The sequence below is a fragment of the Anguilla anguilla genome, chromosome 2, assembly GCF_013347855.1.
Source record: "Anguilla anguilla isolate fAngAng1 chromosome 2, fAngAng1.pri, whole genome shotgun sequence".
NCBI classification, from domain to species: Eukaryota; Metazoa; Chordata; class Actinopteri; order Anguilliformes; family Anguillidae; genus Anguilla; species Anguilla anguilla.
In genome coordinates, this window is record NC_049202.1 from 35,323,744 (window position 1) to 35,346,202 (window position 22,459).

General features: G+C 40.1%; 1 protein-coding gene across 2 annotated transcripts in view; it reads right to left on the bottom strand.

Moving 5' to 3' along the window:
- LOC118218028 (corticotropin-releasing factor receptor 1-like) overlaps positions 1-22,459 on the bottom strand; it is a 110,639-nt gene that overhangs the window by 38,226 nt on the left and 49,954 nt on the right. For both annotated transcript variants that reach the window (XM_035400376.1, XM_035400367.1), the window contains 2 exons: positions 22,170-22,289; positions 13,121-13,206 (listed from right to left, as the gene is read on the bottom strand). In XM_035400376.1, the coding sequence (XP_035256267.1) occupies positions 13,121-13,206; positions 22,170-22,289 (206 nt within the window). The remainder of the gene's footprint in view (positions 1-13,120; positions 13,207-22,169; positions 22,290-22,459) is intronic.

Genomic DNA, 22,459 nt, shown 5'->3' on the forward strand with positions numbered 1-22,459 from the left:
ATGTATATTGCACTTTTTCCTCACAAACCTCTAATTAGTTGTAGTGATTGTCAAAGTTGCCTAGCGATGCTTGTGAGGAAAAAAACATTCTTGCTTTTACTGGTTAGTCAAATTAAGGACAATGTCTATTGAATCCCAGCTTCCATATTGAGAGGTAGAGTGGAGGAGGTGATGATGCCCACCCTGACCATCTGGGGTCTGTCTTTCAGGGAGTCCAGGACCCAATTGTGGAGGGACATATTCAGGCCCAGGGCCCTGAACTTGATGACAAGCTTGGAGGGCAAAATGGTTTTGAATGCCAAACTGTAGTCAATGAACATCATTCTCACATGTGTTCCTCTTGACCAGGTGTAATAGGGCAGTGTGCAGGGCAATGGCAATAGAATCATCATCATGTAGGCCTGTTTATCCTACAGGCAAAATGGAGCAGATCCAGAGAGTCAGCAAGTGCCATGCTAAAGTGGGTTTGGAGAAGCCACTCAAAGCGCTTCATGATGACACGTTATTGTGACAGGGCAGAAATCGTTCAGGCAGGTTTTTTAGGCTTTCTTAGGGACTGGTACAATGGTGGCTGCCTTGAAACAGGTGAAGATGACAGACTGTTGCAGGGAGAGGTTGAGTATATTTGTGAAGACATTTTCCAGTAGGTCTGTAAGAACACATACAGCCAGGGATGTCGTCAGTGCCAGGTATCTTGTGTGAAAATATTCTTCTTAAAAACTTTACACACATCAGCTCAAGATATTGTGAGTGAGCAGTTGTCCTGGGTCACAGGTGTTTTCATGGCAGGCTCATTGTCAAAACAAGCATACAATGAACTGAGCTCATCCGGGAGAGAGACAGATGCTTGTAATACACAGCAGGGATTTCCTTTGTAGTCTACAATTAGTCTTTAAGGTATACTATGTAGGATTGTGTTGCCCTTGTAGACTCTGTGTTTGTAAACCCCACTCACACATCCTTCATCCTCAACCCCACCCACATCTCCATTGAGGACACACCCTTGAGCGCTACAAGCAAAATGTCAAGCGAAGAGGTGACATGGTCAGAGATATTGAAAATAACATTTTTAGCAACATGAATGATTCGACATACATGGTAACAGTAATTAGGCAGTGTTTTAACGATCTATATACTGAGCAGGCCATAGGCCTATCATAGCTAGCCAATATACTTGTAAAGTGAAAGACTTTTTCATGAAGTTATCATAGCCTTTTCAAAGTGGTTAGCAACTTTGTTAGCTTTGTTAATGAAGTTGGCTACCTGTAACGTTTGCTAGATAGCGTGCACGCTGTATCAAATTCATCTCTCCTGATTAAAATAAAAGCAGGTGAATTACCAAACTTTGCTAAGGTGCAACTATAAACAGTTACAGCTAATCCCATTGGGGAGAAAGACAGCTTGATGGAAGAACATAATTTCATACAAAAGCCCAACCTCGGGCATCTAGCTGCATAAGATAACTAGCTAAAAGTAACATTACTTGCAGGTCCAACAGAAAACAGGCTAACTCCATATTGCTTTTCATCCCCTAGGCATTCTTCAGCTGACGCCCCAGAAGAAAAGTGATTCCGAGGTTGACTCTAGTTTTTAATAAGTCCTGTCTCCTTTTTTGCTTCACTGTATCCAGGCTTCTTAGCATCTGCCATTGCAGCAGCTGACTAGCAACACTTTGTTGGAATCTGATCCCAAACCACAGGCTCAACCCCACCCCTCCCCAGAAATGTCCCGAACACATTTTAGAATGAAAAAATACAGGTAAAAGGTGCACAAATATGGCTAGTGTGTAAAGACTGAAATTGCCAGTGCATCATAGATATGCCTTAGCATGGTTCTTTTATCATGTTCTCAAATAAAATATTCTGCATACAGTAGTATACCTTTAAACCACTCCACATTTCATGCATTTGTGCCATGGTAGTGTGACTCCATTTTGCTTCTGTATTGTCTCTTAGCATTTTTAATGGATTTTCACAGCTCATATCTGGATTGTACTTGTCCATGTGTTGCAGGAGTAATTTATTCAGTCGTGTTATATCTGTCTGATGCTTCTACCCTGCTCCATGGCTGATGTTCCCTCAGTGTGTGTTGACTACTAATATTAAAGAATGCACACAACTGTAATTTTGTTATTCCACTGGTGCATATTTGGAGGATGTGATTGGAATCTTGTGCTCAGCTTGAATGCATTACCACTCATTTTAATGTTCCAAATCTTTCCAATAAAGTGCACATTTACTTGAATTGGGAAAGACTGAGCCCTGAAGCAAAGAAATGCTATGATACATGTGATTCATGAGGAACAGAAACGATGCCCTCTAAGAAAGTATGTATAGTGTGCAGTTTTAATTTATTCAAGTTTTCAAATAAAAATTCCAAAGTTTATTGTTTGATATAGAAAACAGACAGTCATGATGGTGTCCGTATTCTTTACCTAAGCCCCAGAATGAGTCAAAAAATCATGGTTGTTTTCATAGAGGAATTAACCCATATATCACAGCAGGGGTTAATATACATTGTGTGAAAACATTTAAAAAGTCTGTAAAAGCCAAACTTCTTGATATTGTCCGGAGGCAAGTGACATGAAAAAGAAAAAGGAAACATGTTGTCTTGAATTAACAGAATGGATATCATCTTGTCCTTTTCAATATACTCTGAAAACTGAGAATGAAAGGACTCATCTGAGATGAGAAGTTATTGGCTGGACCACAACAGCGGGGCCAGCCCTATAAACACGAATGTCTGTGGCTGAGTGACTGAGTGAGTGATGAAATTACACCATTGGTCGGCCGGATGAAGTGTGTTAGGTCCAGCCATATACTAGGTTTTGACCTGGTCTTGTTTTTGATTAGATTGCTTCAATTCCCCCCAGTGTAATTCTATGGATTAATGTGAGGTTGTGCCTGTCGGCTCTCAGATTAAATCATATGTACACTATCAGTGCACAAGCCTGGGACATCTGTCCTCTTTATAAGATCGCATTACATAGGCATTCTGACACAGGCACTAATATTAATGTCCAAATGATAGCCATTAACAGAAATATACATATTTTGACCAGATTACTGCAGGCAGATGTGCTACACGCAGACAGTTTGGAGCTCCAGTCGGTCTGCTACACGCAGACAGTTTGGAGCTCCAGTCGGTCTGCCCCCCACTCTGATGTTTTATTAAGCAGCTCAGTGATGCAGTGCATGGCAAGGTGCATTACGAGGTTGAACTTTCATATCTTGCATCCACACGTGTGTGAACGGACAGTATGCGCAATGTTCATGAGTTGAATATAATATGGTGCATTTCAAAATTGCTTGAAGCATCCCTGTCTGATGACCCATCTCTGATAGCCTTGTGTTGGAGGGATGCATGTGTGTTACGTAACAGGGGGAATCGCGGAGTCGTTTCCATCAGAGGGGACTGGCTGATGGTGCTCCTCTGTGTTAGAGCACGTGGCTTGCCATCCTGCTGTCAAAATATGTTGCAGATTTTCTCTTTGCATCACAAAGGACACCAGAGAAACTGCTATTGAGGCCCGCCTCAGAATGGTAGGCTTTCATGTGAAAGAAAGAGAGAGGGATAGAGAGGACAGAAACAATACTACGCTCCAGTTCAGTGTGAGAGCTATTTGGCTTCAAACCAAGCGTTTCACATCTGCGTTAGGCAGTTAAGGGCCAGGGTTTAATGTAATGCAGTGTCTTCTTTACAAACAAAGACTGGGGAGTTCAATGAATTATTTACAAAAATAACTTGACAAATTGTGCTTAAGAAACAAAACATCAATTTCTTTTAGAGGTTTTAGTCCTCTGCTATAGCTTATAAAGTCAAGAGAGTGAATTAAATGAGACATTATACCAGGCAGTTTAACTGCACGCAAGATGAATTGCTCTGCATTAAGCAGCATTGCTTTTTAACAAACTCCTCCGAAGAAGTCCTGAATGCAAGAAAATATATTTCAATTTAAAAAACGTATATACAATACTTGCAAAAACAGGTTAAATCATGTGAGCCACAGTAGCCCTGTAAAATCTCTATAATCCAAGATTGACCATAAATGACAGGTCATCACTTTTGGGAAAAAAAAAATGTATTGTTTGAAAAAATGTTTGTCACAAGCTTCTATGGATGCCTTAGAATAATGACATGCATACAATTATATATATATATACATATAATTATGATTACAGGGACATTCAGAAAAAAAGCTAGGATTCTTGCATTGTAAACATAATTAAAAATTGTAACTCTCCATTCATGACATAACACAAGCAAGCCAACAAAACAACACTGTGTTCTTTCACACATTGGCATTTCAGTGCAGTCTGGGATATCTCTCAACAAGACCAGGTCAAAACCTAGTATATGGCTGGAGCTCTCCGGCCAACCAATGGTGTAACTTCATAACTCGGCCAACCAATGGTGTAACTTCATCACTCACTCAGTCAGTCACAGACATTCGCGTTTGTAGGGCTGGCCGCACTGTTGCGGTCCAGCCAAAAACTAACTAAATAAATAAAAGTCCGCTGCTGGTGACTCAAAAAGTCTAATGTATATGCACTTGCTATAATTAGCAATAATACTAATTACAGTGGATCTTTCAATGACAACAAGGGGAATGACGGAAAAGGGACAGCCACGATCAAAAAAGTGATAAAAATGAATTAATCCTGACAGTGCCCACAAAATCACTCTAAAACATCCTGTCAAGACTTGGCTGCAGTAGATGGATTTTATTTTAATGGGAACTGACAAGAGTGATCATCGTATCTCAGCCATTCTGAGGAATGGGTAGACAGAAAAGCCATTTTGTTAGCTGGTTCCTTATTGCGGCAACAGGATGCTAAGCAACAGCTCTGTTTATGGTTCCCTCAAGACAAATTTGATGAAAAATGCTTAGAAGTAAGACTCTCTTTGATTTTTCATATACGTGATAATAACACAACTTATTTGGCCATTAATATTTAGCAAGGATATAATTGACTATTTTGCTTTTATTTAATGTGATGTGAACCAGACCAGTTGTGGGTAGTCAACTGATTTACTGATGCTTAAATTGTGAATCTTTTGTCAGCACTGCAGAGTGTACTGCTGATATAAGCTAATGAGCGAGGGTCTGGGCCTTGCATTTTGTTTATCTGCAGCTCATTATCTACTATATAGTAATTGTGTGGAAGATGTGAGGTCAATGAAAGGTCTGTCACAGGTCACTCTGAAATTGTGGGAATGTTTGTTTTTGAGTAAACATTACAAACTGATAATGACCAATCCATTCAAACCAGAAAATATGGACTGAACCAGTAGTAGAGAGAAAAAAAGAGGCCAGAAAAGCAAGAGAGGGTTTGCGTCAGAGGATGTCAGCTCATGAACGGGCGGTTGTGAACCCCATCGTAAAGTTACTTCCTCCCCCCTGACACAAATGTCATCGCGTGGGCATGGACCAGCTTGACACTGGTGAAACAAATGGAGATGGCGTCTGGCAGTCATGCTGGGCCCCTCCGCATCTCACCCCGCTGTGCTGAGGTGGAGCGTCACCCCCTGCCCCAGGGGAGGCCTGGGAGAGCTCCCAAACAGGCGGGCTGAGCAAAGAGATGGGAATTACTCTGACAGGTAGAAAGAGACCTGAATACCTTTGATGTGCCTGTCCCTTTTCTGAACTCCTCTTTACAGACTCAAGGTCTTCGCTGAGTTTATTAATATGAATACCGGCTAGGGGCTTTCTGGGAAGCTCCCATGACATTAGAGGCACTTCATGATGAATCTATTTTTTACCCTTTTCTATTTTAGTTATGATCTTTCACATGACTGTTATTTTTTAGCCTTTCCTCCACATAGAAGGACTGGTTGACGCAAAACCCATTCAGAACATTTTCCTGGCTATGCTGCCAAATATTTAAGCACAAGGGCCATTTCTCTGTTCACCTGGGTCCAACTGTTCCATTTATACACTCTTCCTCCTTTGAGGTCAATTTCAACCAAATCATTTTTTGAACCTGGTGTCTGTTACACACGTCATTTGCCTCTGACATTCATTGCACGTGTGGGAGCAATTAACAATTTTCTATACTTGTTAACGTGGCCCTATCCCGTGTGTAAAAAGATGTGCGGTGTTTGCACGTCCGGGGTTCGTACAGTCCATACTTTGGTCTCGGGAGTACTTGGGTAATTGCCCAGTGCAATCCCGTGTAGTAGCTTGGTAACACTATACCACCTCCTCCTCTGATGAAGTCAGCGGCCCTGTGTTTTTGCGAAGTGCTTTTCCATGTTTTGTGAGTTTAGAAAACTGCATGCTGAAGGGTATGCACGCAAGAACTGTTCCCTGTTCCAGTGCAGATGAGCAAAGAGGAGCAAGGTTCCTCCAGGGTAGGGACAGGGAGAGCAGGTCAGAGAATGGGGTCCTCTGCGGAACTTGGTGGGACATCCGGCACTCTGGTAGGCCTGAGAATGTCGCTGTACTGTACAGTACCATGAAAGGCTATTTACCCTCTGCCTGGTTTCCTCTATTATTACATATTTGTCACACTGAATGGTTTCAAATATTTAGACAAAATGTAATATTTCACAAAGGGAACCTGAGAAAACATGAAACACATTGTGTTTAATTTATTTAATGAAAATTTATCAAACACTCATATCACCCATGTGAAAAAGTACTTGCCCCCTTAAGTTTAATAACTGGTTGCACCACCTTTAGCAGCAATAACAGCAACCAAAACGCTTCCTTTAATTTGATATCAGTTGTTTCACATTGCTGTGGAGGAATTTTAGCCAACTCTTCTTTGCAGAACTGCTTTAATTCAGAGAAATTCATAGGTATTCGAGCATGAGCTCATTTCAGGTCCTACCACAGCATCTCTATTGGGTTCAAGTCAGGACTTTGACTAGACCACTCCAAAACTTTAATTTTGTTTCTTTTCAGCCATTCAGATGTGGACTTGCTTTTGTGTTTTGGATCATTGTTTTGCTACATAACTCACTTATGCGTAAACTTCAGCTCATGAACAGATGACTAGACATTCTCCTTATGAGCAGAATTCATGGTTCCTTCAATAATGGAAAGCCATCCAGCACCCAAGGCAGCAAAGCATCCCCACACCATCACTCTACCATCACCATGTTTAACTGTTGGTATGATGTTTTCACTGTGAAATGTTGTATTTGCTTTACACAAGTCATAATGGGACCCATATCATCCAAAAAGCTACACTTTAGACTCATCTGTCCTTTGAACATTATTCCAAAGGCTTGGGGATCATCTGGGTGCTTTTTTGCACAACTCGTCTCTCCAAAAGTAATTCCAAATGTGCCAAGACTAAAGTAAAAAAAAACTAATGGTCAGCAGAATATTTCAAAAAGACCCTGGATAAAATGTAGGACTCCTTCTCCTTCCAACTTACTAAAAACTTACTAAACACTAAACAAAAGGCATACCTTTTATATAGTCGAAACGGTCCTGAGGACTGATTTCTTCTCTTTTATATATATAATTATTGGTTCCGTTCAGTTCAGCATCTTTTTAAGGTTATAGGGAAATTTACCATTTCCTAGTAAGCATTATGGCGACATTAAACATTTTTGAGATCTTTTTGGGAGGGACAGCTCTGGCTATTATCGACATGTTTGTGAGCTACTATGTGGAGACACGACATCAAGTGAAAACAAAACCAAGTTACAAAGCCAGCAGTGAGACTCTGGCTTCCACTTTATTCTGGTATGGCCTGAGTCAGAATGTCCAACATAGTACATGTAGGTGTATTAACCAATTTTTAATGTACAGAATCCTAAGAGCATGAGGAATTCCAGCACAGGGTTTCTCAGGCCTCCCTTGTTGGCTCACCCACACTAGTGCTCACACACATTTACACCTCAAATGGCTACTCCCACCCCCCAGTTCCTCTGCGTCTTATCTCCAGGCCACTTGGGCCGAGCCCTCTGAAGTTTCCTAGGGTCCAGAACAGGCCAAACGGTGAATTAAATGTCTGACAAAGGGGTAGGTTTACTTTGTTGAAATCAAATTAATTAAAGGGCCCTTTCCACAATATTAGGAGAAGATACAATAATAATGAAACCGCTTGCCCCTTTGCAGTATACGAAGGGCATCAAATGCTTGCCCCAGGTTTTCAGAACTCTCCAGTTCAGCACTTTTATCTCTTCTCTATCTGGCAAAGGTGCAATTCCTTTTTAAAATTCAGTGGGATGCACCTTAAGTGTCACTTTGGAGCATGTCCAAAAGAATATTCTCTGCCAAGAAAGACTCATGCTGGGCAGTTGTAGAATGCACTGAGAGGGTGGGCATTTTGAAATGTCAGTTGGGCTTCCATTTCAAATGTAATGACCACACCTCACGCATACATTGGGTGGTATCCAATTTTTGATAGCGTTAAACCATCACCACATTTTACCATTGTATATGGTATTACCGGCTGATTTAAAAATAATGTTGTAGGGGGTTGGAGGGAGCTGTCAATTCAAAATGCTGAATGTGGTTACTGCTATACCTCTTCAGCTATAAGCTCTTCAACTCATTTCAAAAAATGATTCAACAATTTTATTCTCTGTCTGAAAAATATCAGAAATAGAATAGCAAACTTCATATTTACAAATTTTAAAAAAATTGAAATTGAAATAAATAAAATGTTTACAGCAGTAACAATATTTATTCACAACAGATATAAACATTATGTCCAAATACAGCAGGAAGCTTAATGTAGCCTAAATAAAAAATTATGGAAGGACAGAACAAGGAACAGGAAACTTTGAAAATCACAAAACGGTTATGTTTTTACACATTTAAACAACAAGGTGAGTGGGTGGACACTATTTACGCTCTACCCAAACTATCGCCAAGATAGGCTTTTAAATGTAGTGTTGCCAAAGCAGCCACAGAGCAGATTTCAAAAGCAAGTACTGTGCCTTATGATGAATAATACAGAGTGGACAACTTCAAATGCGTTGAGAGGATACAACAGTAACAAGGTGTCGGGTACTGAAAAAGATATATATATATATATATATATATATATATATATATGAGCATGTGCTGTTTCATAAATTCCCTTTTCATTAGAACTTTTATTAAGAACAAAAGTAAAAGGAATTCAAGAAAAGTTTTGTGAATGATGCCCATTGTTCAGGCTCACAAACGACACGATTCTTTTGAAATAAAATACTGCCATGCGTCATCATGCATTGTGAATTCTTCTGTCTGCCAGCCAATTAATGTCATTTTGACCAGTAACTCTATGGTATGGGTGCAGTTATTAATTCACACCTCGTTTTCCAGTCAGAAGCAGATGGTAGCGGAACCATGTAGTCTGCACGCACCTGGCCAACAATGGGGGGCTTTGGACAAACCTGAAAGATTCATGGAGGGGGAGTGTGAATCTAGGTATCATGTATCCTTCATGCAGTAAGCGGCGGTGACTACCACTCTCACTTCAAAGCCCGATTCCAGCTAGATTATGAAATGCTTTAAAAAATGAACCATAAATTATAAAAGAAAAGTCTCAATCTTCCGCGTCAGACTAATTATTATCACTGCATCCGCCAAACTGCTGGAATGGTTTTGATGTCAAATATAACTCGGAGTATATCGGTGAGGCACTTTCATTACTATTAGACTTTATTAACTTTTGCCCTGGCACCTTCTCTGATGCCTGTCACCCTTGGGGACAACGTCCTGTGTAACGTCCTCACTGTACTCAAACTTCAGTGTAGTTAAATTGTGTGGGTTTGCACTTTGGATGTGTTTGAGGTACTAGACGTTATGAGTGCAATAAGCTAATGTCTCGCCAAAATCAAACTGTCCCTCTCATCAATCTAATTTGGCAGAGGATGAAACATTAAACAACAAAAATATAGTGTCCCAAGGACACTGGATTATAGGGAAACAAGAGGGACAAATTTGCTTTTCCAAATTTTAAATACTCGTTACATTATACAACTGAAGCAAGATAAACAAATATATCCAATGTATTTAATGCTCCATAACTTGCAAATTGCATTTGAAAAGTCCTGTAATTGTCCCCAGCGGCCAAATCTGAGGATGTCTCCTGAATGTCTCCATAGAGTCATCCGGACATTGTTATGATGTAATGGGTATGTCCCCCTGTAATGTTCTAAATAAAGGGCACCATAGAAAAACCTCCAGGGGATGTCCTGGAGGCACTTGCTTGAAACATCCTACATGCCTCTCAGTGACATCAGGGGGCATCTCGAGGATGCTATTTCATAGCTGGGTGATTGCCCACACATCATGCTTCCATAGGTTAAAATGTCTTCCAAAAACAACCGTAAATGTATGCAAAAAATATTATGCTACACATGTAAACATAAACTACTTCACAACAGTAACTACATTTGTGTTTATGAATGCACAAAAATGGATGATCATTCAACAATTAAAAAATCAGTGCTGAAATGGAACACACTTTGGACTTCCACCTTCTAAAATCAATCCCTCCAGAAAATATGAATGCACAAGTGAATTAATATTCTCCACCAGGAAAGGTAAGATTATAATAATGTCATGTTATATTTTGCATCCAGCAAAAGTCATCCATGTAATGTCTGCCAGCTTATGTCAAGATTTTGTGTTGACAACTTATTATGCCCATACATTTGGCCTACCTAGTCAGTGATTTAGAACCTGTTTCAACAATAAATGAACAAGCTGCTTAGCTATCTACATAATATAGCTGTATAGCTAGACAAACATTAATGAATGTACATGCTAGCTGACATTAGTTAGATATTGTTAGCTATATAGCCATCAATGAATGAATACACTATCCAATGTTAGATGGATAGCCATCAATAAATGGTCTGGAAGGTTACCCTGTGATGTTTGCCAAAAGAAGAGCTGAACAAGGAATTAACTCAATAATACCACATGATATATTTGCAATTTTCTTGTCTTTTGTTTGCATTTACTTTGTTGAAATTGTCCTGTTGTTGCAGCCAGCAAGTTAGAGCGCTGAATGCTGAAAGGGCATCCCCCCATCCCATTACATCATTATCGTAACCGTGAGAGCACTCTGGCAATGCTTCAAGGGGGGTACTGTAATGCATTGGTGAAGAAGCAGCATGATATAAGCAATATCTCCACCCCCCCAACACCTTTTGCTACTCAGCCCCCAGCAGTGCAAGCTATGTAGGCAGAATCAGTAGATACAACAAAATGTATCTCTTGGGTAGAAAGGATTCTGGTTTCTGTCTTCTTAATCAGTTGTGGCCAGAGGAGTCTGCTGTGCATCAGCCAAACTACAAGAAGGGGCATTCAAGAGAAGACTATGAAAATATGAAACCATCCAACAGGGATAAGTTTGTCAAAGGAGACGTCATGCAGTGCAAACACGTTGTATGGATTATTGCAAATGTTCTGTAAACACGAGATCTTGTTTTGTTTCAACCTCATGAAAAGCAGATCCCTCGCTTAAATTTTTAGGAGACTGAGACAGAACTGAAAGGCACCATCTCGACTCTGGAAAGAGCTTGTGAGGCACCTCTCTGCAGTGGAGGGACACAAAATCATGTGAAAGTTGTTTTGTGCACCAACAGCTCAGCATTGTAGTTGTAAATAACCATCCAACACTGACTTGGGGTAAGTGCACATGCATAATTTAAATGCAACACATTCCCTGAATGGGGAACAGAAAGGGATAAATCTTTAGGCTGTGACACAGCTGTGTCTTGCCCCTCTGTGGCAGGTGTATCCATTTGCCTGTCACAGATAAGGATGGCAAAAATCATCCATCTTTCCAAGAGCAGAGAGTAAAGGAAAACTACAGCCTTAGGAGCACTCTAAGAAAATGCCATTATTGGCTTAGCTTGTGATCCAATTACTGAGCTGTATAGATTTAACTCCACACGCTAACAGCTAACATCAGGTCAGGTGAACCCCCCTCCCCCCCAAAGTGTGTGTGTGTGTGTGTGTGTGTATATATATATATATATACACACATATACATACAGTATAGTATACACTAAAGTTGCAAGAAATGTGTCAAAGAAGGAGGAGTTAGGCTTAGATGTACAGGGTCAAGTAAACATTGTGGCAAGAAGGTTCATCCCAATGAGAAATTGCTTGAAATTTACAGGTGCAGTGTTCAGTACACACTCAGAGGGTTCCAGCTAACATTCTTTTTGGCCTTCACAATTTGCCACTCTGAATCACGGTCTTACTGTCCAGAAGACCTTTTTCCTGAAATCTGCTGGCTCTTTTAGGTACTTCTTAGCAAACTATAACCTGGCCGTCCTGTTTTTTAGTGGTTTGCATCTTGCAGTGTAGCCTCTGTAGTTTTGTGTGTGAAGTTTTCGGCAGACTAAGTCTCTAAGCTAAGTCACCGACACATCCACGCCTGCTTCCAGAAGAGTATTTCCAATCTTTCGGATAGGTGTTTGGGGTTTTTACTTCATTATGGTAAGAATTCTTTGGTCACCAATTGTAGAGGTCTTCCTTGGCCTACCAGGCCCTTTGTGCTTACTGATTTCACCTGTGCTCTCTTTCTTCTTAATGATGTTCCAAACAGTTAATTTTGATAAGCATAAAACATTGGCCCATGTGTCTGACAGTTTTTTTTTTCTTTTTATTTCTCAGCCTCATAATGGCTTCATTGACTTTCATTGACACAACACTGGTCTTCAGATTGACAAATGCCAATAATAGCCTCCATTGTCAATCAAGAGCCTAGAACCAAGGCTAGATACTGAAAGCTGTCTTATACCAGCAGTATGAAACAGCTTTCAGTAATAGGAATTGAACACACCCGACTGATCAGTCACATCTCAGACCTATGAAGCTGTTTGTCCCAAAAATGATGGTGTACTGAAATGGGGGACTATGTTTAAAAAGTGCTGTAATTTCCACATGACGAAACCAAAACATATAAACATACCCTTAAATAAAAGGCCTGATTTCATACACTCCATATACATATATATCATGTCCATATACTCACAATTAAATGGAATTTTCTTAAAAAGTAGAACAATACCCCAGTCATAATTAAAATTTCTGACTTCTAGAACTGTATTTTTAAAGATAATTAACATTTTTAAGTCAAAGCTAAGAACAAATGCTAAGCAGAGGCCTATAAATACAGCAGCAATACTCAAAACTTCACCTTACCTCTTCGTTCAGTATGGCCTGGCATTGGGAGTAGTTTCCTTTCATGGCCCAAGTTCCGTTTGAGAGACATTCTCTGTATACACTATCTGCAAAAAGAACAGAGTTTCTATGGAGAATATTCTTGCCACAGACAATAGACAGTCAATTGCCACCACATTATTGATGAATCGTCATGATAGTTCATTCCTCTCTATGATTCTAATGGATGTGGTACTCTGCACTCAAAGACCTTGAGTTGGATTCAGTCAAAAACATTTAGACTGTTTAAGGGCATATGCAACTCAATCAGATCCTCTGGATTAATCCAGCACCCTGTCCAAATAAAGTCTACTGTGCTTGCTGTACTGAGATACAGGGACTGGAGGTTTGTACTATTGAAAATGAGTTTTCATCTTATGATTGACACTCCTGATTGTGATTTATTGGTCTACTTTTAAAAAGCCTTTCCCTTGTGCTAGAATCTGTCTGAGCTGCACTTTTTCAAGAATGCTAAATTTATCTCAACGTTCTGAATAACACAGGAAGGTATCAAGCGATGGAAAAATAGACTGTTGCTAGTCAAGTGAAGCACAAGACCATGTTTTAGTACATGTAGACCATTACCATTGGAGACCATTACAATTTACAGCAAAACCATTCGAATTTCTCTGTTGGTTCCTATTTCAGCAATCTTATTGATCTAAGTGCTAAGTGCATTTGATTGCATCTACCCAAAATTTCTGTATTGTGATTTCATTGCTTGTGTAGTTTTAAAAAATGGTTTAATTTTCCTCCAGCAAGGTATTTTGTTAATGACATACCTGTACCTGCAGCCATGCAAGTGAGGTTGTTGATATTTCACAGATATGAAAACATATCAAAACACCATATAGATAACAGCATAAGCAACTAATCGAATTGATTTGGTGTACATAGTCAAAGCTCTGGCCTTCTGCCAGGACACCACCATTTTCATGCCTCTTTTCCTATTTATTTTCCGGTCTTAAATAAAGTGTAAGGCCTGTATGATTGAATATGAAACTACTTTAAATTGCATTGCATAAGCACTTAAACTAGCTAAATGCATTTGATTAAATCTAGTGATATGGCTGACATGTGGCCACTTTGCTTTTGGAGAATGGTTGGGGTGAGTAGAGTTGAGAACTCTTGATAGGAAGTGTCACACTGACATTCCGTGAGAAATGCTGTACTTTCATTTTTATTTGCACTGTTCAGTGTCCTCTATAGTACCTCTAGGGTTTCAGGGATGAATCAATTTTCAAGAAATGCAGAAAAAATAGTCTGAACAATGCATTTAACCACAAATCTGTGGGAAGGAAGCATTCTAGGGCACATTGAGTGAGCAGAAGCAGGAATATGTGATACTATCCAGAAATAAAACAAAAAAAAACAGCCTAAGAATGCCTCACAGGCAAAATATTTCCCAAGTTTTGGGATGAAAGCATGTCTTTTGAAAAACCCAGTGGATCCTGCAAAGTAAATTCAAATAATTGTAAATGAATAGCAAATGTAATGAGTCGGGTCCTGATGCCTCCCTAAGCAGTGAAGTGAAAATAGTAAGATTCTCTGCCGTGTGAAATTTTTCATTAAGTAAAAATAGCTTCCATAGCACAACTCAGAGAGAATTAATTTGTATAATAATAATAATAATAATAATAATAATAATAATTTTTTTAAGTGCTTCATTCAGAAAGCACTATTCATACATTATGTTTTATGCTGCTAAACAACAAAGCCCATTCACTTTATCTTCATTCAGTATGGCCTGGCTTTGGGAGTAAGATTAACATGAATATGAACATGAAATTAATATAATTAAGCAATATAAAAGTCTCTGTGGTGTCAGTTTCCCACTGACTTAAAAAGCCAAAACTAAATGGTCTATTAGTCTTTTATTACAGGGACCTGAATAAGTTATTTCATCAATGATGATATTGTGAGCTGTTGCTCCTTTCTATGTGTTTAAGGTCTGAAGCCTTATAAAATATTGTACTGGGCTTTATTCACAAGGGTGTGAACCTTATTCCAATTCAGATTGTTATGTCTGTGGAAATGTCTGGCCTCTATGGGATCCCCTGGACACTTCCTCTGTCCCTTCAGATGCCACATGTGTAGAATAATGTTTGTAGCATATCACTACCAGCCATAGCTTACACCATGTCCAGTTTATTGCCAATATATTGCATGTTAATATGTGACAGGCTACAGTGTGGATTACTGCATCAAGTCCATCTGCTTGCTAGAGCCGTCTGTATTAATAGGCCACTGGTGTGGGGGAGAGCAGCTGCTACCTCTGCCCCTGATCAATACCAATCAGGAATCATAACTATAATTAGGTTGTTATTTAGGTCCACCATAATGCCTTGCCACTGTGGGAATCTGCCATGTGGTAGGTTGACCTGCGGAGAATCTACGCTGTGATAGGACGACTTACACGTGGGGCAGAAATACTCTGCTGCACAGATGTCTAAGCCCATAATCCATCTCGTTGGCCGTAATATTTTTTGGATCATGTGCGGGGTGGGGGGGGTTGGGGGGGTTGATTGCATAAGCCGGCCCTGTCTGCAGTGTTATGTTGTCTGGTTAAAACAAACAAAAACAACCCACAAAAAAACAGAACATAGGAGCATTTCAGGACTGCGGCTCTGAGACAGCCAGTGAAATGAATGGGCAACAAGGGGGATGTTATGAGCAACAATCAGAGTTCCTTGTGACCTTGAGCACACTGTCATCACTGCCGTCAAACCAGAAAGTTTCCACTCTCTGACCAATAACGATTTCTCACTCATTACTATAATAAACAAACCATGCTGTGAATCAGACAGAGTCGACGTAGATGAACAAGTCACTGATAAGATAGGATAGACAGCCTAGCATTAGCAATACTTGTGAATGCTGTCTAGACCAAAGCCAACCAATCAGAAGGCAACTTGAGTTAAAAATATGCCTTTTGTCATTCTGCAAATGTGGTGCCTAATTAATTTGACTTGTTCAAAGGCAATTTCCAAAAACTCCAAAGGCAACCACTTCCAGATATTTATTCCTTAACACTTAACGAAGCATACACACCTTCCTCTGAGGCAAAAGGAATTTGTTACGTTGTGTCGCACATGTTGCTAAACTTGACAAGACCTCTCTCAATGTATATTAAGAATGATGTGCTTTGATGGGCATTTTCTTTCTCATTCTTTATGCCCTATGTGTATTTGTGTTTATTATTGAGCCGTTTAATTGGCCATCGTCAATTCTTTGTGATTTTTGATCTGCAGCAGTTGTAGCATAAACCAGTGTCTTGGTCTTTTTTTCCCTGTTCTTAAGACCCTGAAGTCCAGCTCATCCTACCAACTTTTATTAGTATTGTCAGGTGTTGTAAAGGCACAGTTAATTAAGAACTTCACGAATGCCTGGTTCCAAATGTGGTCGTATCACCTCCTATGGTCACATGTCTTTCCTCTCTGCTGTCAATTACTTGAGTTCCACACATGGATGAGTCATTACATTTTGAACCTCCCACGCAGCAGTTGCTGACGGACGGGTAAGCATTGGATGTGTGCTGCATCACAGCCCCCATCGGCAGGACACAGAGTGGCTTGATATGAATTGTGGTGTGAGTGTTTATCATTAAGGAATTAACAGGGAATATGGGTGAATATGAATGCAGCATCCTGCCAGGCAAGCTCATGGTAAAGTCGCACAGGGGCTTTTTAGATCACTGTACAGCTCCTCGGGGGGATGGTTGCATGATTATCGCGCTGATCCGTTTTCAGTATCTTGGCAGAAGCTACGGTTCCCCTCTTGAGTATATCAGATAGCAGGTTTAGATAATACTCTGGAATGCAAACATGACAGGTACCAGATGAGCACTTGGACTGTGAAAGAGAATTAGCCTGTACCAAACAGCTATAGTCCTTTGGGCTTTCCCTGTGATCCCTTGCTGAGAGAGAGAGAGAGCAGGAGGGAGAAAAGACGAGCACCGAATCTGGGCACACTCACAGTGTAGGACAGACGCTGTGAACCTCACGGTAGCCTGGCAGCAGACCGTACCTCAAATCCTCTGTCCCTGTTTCTGTAGTTCTCTACAACCCTGTCAGGGTAATATTAACCCTAACCGTCTAGGCTGGCCACTTACTCTATTTTCCTTCACTCTTTTGAATGGGAAACTTCCCTGTGTTCAGAGCACCATGGCGCTCCACCAAAGCAGATTCAGGTCGAGACTGATGAATGCACTACTGATGAACTGGATTTCTAAAAGAAGACCTAAGGTCACGGTTAAGAAAGTACAGCAATGTTAGGAGTTAATCATTAATCATCCTTGTAGTTCTCCCACTAATTTGGGACTTTGTTCTCAGGAGTCTTTTAGTGAAAAACACTTTCAAATTACATTTTCAATTTCTGCATTTATCACCATTTTTATTGATGTACCCTCAGATTCTCGTGTATACTTTTAGATGTTAAGCAACAGATTACTGTACTCTATTACATCAACAGCATTGTAGTATTGTACATCACTGCAGCGATAAACAATATATATATCAAATATAAAGCACACAGTTTCTATGTTTTCCAGTGTGTGTACACTGGTTCATTTAGAAGACTGTAGGGCCTTTGAAATGACCTCCTGTGCTCTGATCCATCTGGGTATTACTCTTGTCATTCCAAAGTAAAAATAGATAAGCCCTCAGACTTTGCGTTTGCAAGACATTTGCAATCCTTGCCTGGTTTAATTTCAGTATTTTTAGTTGGTACAGTCAATGTATTTTGTGTTCATTACAAAGTTTAATTGTATAAAATGTTTGCTAATACAAATTCCAAGATTTTCCAGAAGCTGCACATCACAAATTGGAAAATGGCATGGTTAAGTGTATACATATTTCAATAAACCATTTTAGTCAAATTGCATTTCATTAAGCCCAATTGTAGTGTTACTCATATAAATCATAATGTCATTTTATTATGAACATTCAAATCACATAAATCCACCAAACACGATTAAAACTAAAAGGAGAAATGTACATTCTATAGTTATAATACATACACAAAATCAATATAATCTATTATATTCATTGTCATGCTTTCTTCCACCTTGTATTTTTATTACAGTAACTTACCTCCAAGCACACTACTGTTTTACCAGTCTTCACTTGTAGGACTACGAAAGTTAATGCTATCTGAAAATCCCATCAGTGGGTGAAAGGTTGCAATAGTTAGATTACATTACACTACATTTATTTAGCAGACACTCTCATCCAATATAATACAACATAATGTTAATTATCACTCCATTTCCAAGTTTATTAATACCTGGTGGAAACCCACATATTAGATTTTCCTGAGTTAAAATTTATCACAGAAGTAATTTAATAATAATAAAGCAATGGAGTTATACATTTGCAAAGACTTTATCATCAGATATGTCATGGCCCTGGCTCTGATCAGCTGATCTAGGTCATCCAGTTATAGACATCCATTTCCTGGAGCTAGGTGCTAACACAGATGGTCCTGGCAAGACTAAATATAGTTGCAGGGGATATTTTTATACTGCTCATTCGCACACAATGCAATGAAGGCAATGTTCTGAATGCAGAACCATCAGTCAAAATAAACTTGGGCCTATTCCCACAACACTGTCACAAGGGCAACTTTACCTTTGAGTGGTGCGCAATTAACTTGCCTTTCAACATCAAGAGGTTCCCTTCAGGAAAAGATCCAGGTTGTGAGTGGCCCCATTAACCCCTTGCTAAGTGATAGGGAGACTCAACAAAACTGTCAAAGGACATTCAGTGCTACTTATTCCTACCCCCTCATGTTCACATCGATACAAACACATCTGCTGCCTTTCCAAAGAAGTGTTGGTATCCTTCCAGGTTTTTAGTGTTCATCACTAGCTACTACTGTACATTGACAGAGGTACCCGCTATATCAAGGACATATTAACCTCGATTCAGGCTGCTACATACTGAAAAAGAGGGATGGCACATCCATCTGACACCTGCGACATATAAAAAGTGTTGACTTGTTTCTCTACCCAAATGCATCACTTTCTGCCTCCCTTTGTCATTGCCCAGTTCTCACCACCAAAGGTGCTAAACCTGCCAGTCAGGTCCAGCACAGTTCCCTGGACATGGGCGTGTCAGGCCTTCAGAGGAATCAGAAAACCTACTCCTCATCAGCAGTTAGAGATGGAATCTTCTGGGACTCTTTGGAAGGTGTGGCCTGTATTTTATATTTATATCTAAATATATGAAAGAGTTTTCTCGAGAAAGGAAAAATATACACCTAAAATAACCGTGGAACTGCACAGCGGAGACATTTACGGGATCTGTCACCGGGACTGCAGGGTTTTTTGCTAGAGCTATAATGAAGTCTTTTTTGAAAGAGCGGCTGCTTTTAAATGAGATTTATTGCAGCCAGAGGACCAGTAATACTGCAGATCCTGCAGCGCCGACTTCACAGATGATGATAATGTCAAGCTTGCTGACAGCAAGATGTCTGGCTCGCCACAGTGGCTCCATGGGCCTGCGGTGCGTATTGAGCCCTATCAGAGACTGCACGTCTAATACATACCCATGGGATGTTTGGTCAATATTCTTGGGGTGTTAATAGTAATAATTATTTTTCCCCTGCAATAGTCATTATGACTAATTTACTTCTGGGTAACTCCCGGTGTTTACATTTAACAGTACGGCATGAAAACAAACATTTAATTACACAATAGCGTCTCAGTGTTTCTTACAAATCTTAAAGACTTAAATTGTGCAAGTACAAAAGGGGTGCTGCATCCTGGCACAGCTCATCCAAGAAAATTGGAAGGTTTCTATTGCGTAAAGGTCAGTACCAGTGAGAAATAAAATGGTTAGGTCCTGACTCACTGTAGCCATTAAAGATCCCATAGTAGATCACATTTTCAAAAGAGCATTCGCTATTAACCAAAGTGGCCAAACTGCAAGTGCATCTACTGTATATTTCATTTGTTTCGGCTACATAATACAGTTCCTTTGGATTCTCCAGCCACTACCCTAACTCGGGTTGAGTTTTCAGCTGACCTGCCCGGTTAAATAGAGATTGAATGGAGTGGATTGGATGATTAAATGTATCAACTCCACGTGGACATGGGAGAAATATCTGTACAGTAAGTGTAGTCTTGGATTGATTTATATATTTTTCATGAACAGCACAGCTTGTGGGCAAAAATAATAATAACACATACCATGCGCACAGCACTGTGTATAAATACGTCTGCTTGTTATGTGTCAGCTGTATCAGCAGGCCAAAAAAGCATATATTATTCATGACTCAGCAGATACCGTTCTCCAGTGTAATTCCCATTGCTCATGTTTTCCATACTATACCCCTACACATCCCTATATTTCCATTGAAGCAAGAACTTAACCACAAGCTCACAATTCTGCAATTCTGTACATTTAAGGAAATGATTGGAAATTATATTGAGGGATTAATATAGCAGATACTGACCTTCTATATTAATTAATGCATTTGTTTTCAATGTGCTTTTTAAGAAATGATGCTGGATGTTCGAGTGCTGAAAATGGTTTTGTGAGCTTCCTGTAGGATATTAATCTAATCTGAACTGTTAACTACACCAGTGACTGTTGTGTCAACATCATGAACCAGTCAAAGTCCAGATGTAACTGTTCTTGAAGTGATAGTTCACTTTCTCTAGTTTTTAATATTATTTATGTTTTAGTGTGAAGTTTTCAGTTGGCCCAGACAGTTTTTTTATGTGCATGGAAGATTATTACAGATGTTTCTTATAACGTGTCCGCTTCACCATCTCTGCTATGGTGGCATTTGGTGTTTGTGGTATAAAGCAAAAATAAAAACTGTCCTCTTGGGATCTATCACTTCATTCCCTGAAGAGGACAATATTTTCTTTATTTTGGACTTTTCTATTCCTTCAAATTCTTATGTAATAGATGCATTATTACAAAATTCTTATGAATAGATGCCTATGATTCCACATGCCATGTCATTGTCGTTTCCTCCGTTTACTTTACAAAACTGTGAGTGTACACCTTAAGAATCAAGACAGCGCTTCCCTTTGAAATCACTCGAAAATAAAGGCAGAACTTGTGTTTTCAGATGAATATCCCTAACCTTTCTTGCAGGATAGACACTTACTCACGGATTTATTTGTCACCAGGAGCACTCTTTATGGAAATAACACCTCTAAAATAACTTAATATTTCAACTTTTAATGTTCAATCCAAACTGGATTATTTTCCCACAGAAAACAAGAAAAAAACATGAACATAAGTATGCTTGCACTCACACACAGATACACACACACACACCCACACACAGCCACAACCACAATCTCTAATTGCAGCCGGCCCTGCAGGAGAGCCATTATAGATTTGCTGAGAAAGAAAGATGTTTTGACCTCCTGCACTCTGGTCACCCAGAGATGCTTTTTCTCTAAATGGCCACCCAGATCAATTTGCTAGACAGGAGTCTCCACAATCAGTCATTTGTGCAGCAAGTGAGGAATGCAGGCAGTCTTCTGGGAATGTGAACCACCTTGCTTATCAGGGAGACAGGGACACCTTGTTGTTGCCTACTAATCTGCACTAGCAGTAATGTATCTGGAAGGAAGACAAGGGATTCCACCACCGGGACCTGTCACCAGTTCTGAGCTGAGTGTACTCACAGAGGACTCTGGGAGTTTTTCAGTGCAGGTGCAGAGGTAACTGCATTTAATTCTGAAACTGATTTAATTCTGAACCCCCCCCCCCCCCCCCCAAGCGCGCGCACACACACACTCAACCCCACCCCAACCCTACCCCACACCCACCCACAGTTCACAGTTTTTGATCTGCTGAGGACCAGGTTGTACTATGCAGTGGTGGACAGATGTAAAGCAGGACACCCTTCCACGACATAAGCCGATTAAATGTTGGTGCTGCTAAGTTTTCTAATGTCACCATAGTTCTTCCATTAGCGCTCGTTTGACTCATACCTCATACCTCATTCTGTCTCCCATAATCAGTCCACAGGCAGCCCAGCTCCACAGACGGGTTCCCTCACTCACTTGTAGTGTTGTATCTGACTCCGTAGAATTCCTCCGGACATGGCCGCGATACCATCTCTCCGGCGCTGCTCCTGGGCCAGCAGGTGCCGATCCCATCTATCGACATGTTGCAGTACAGACCTGGATACAAAGGAACAGCGCAGTGAATGGGCTGTTTCATTATGCCATGCCTTTTAGTCTGTCAATGTAACCTATAGCTACCAACAAAAACCCTACTTCTTTTTTTTTACTCAGTTCTGCCACAAGTGCAGCTGCCTCTCTTCAGCTGATAAGAGGATGTGAGTACACCT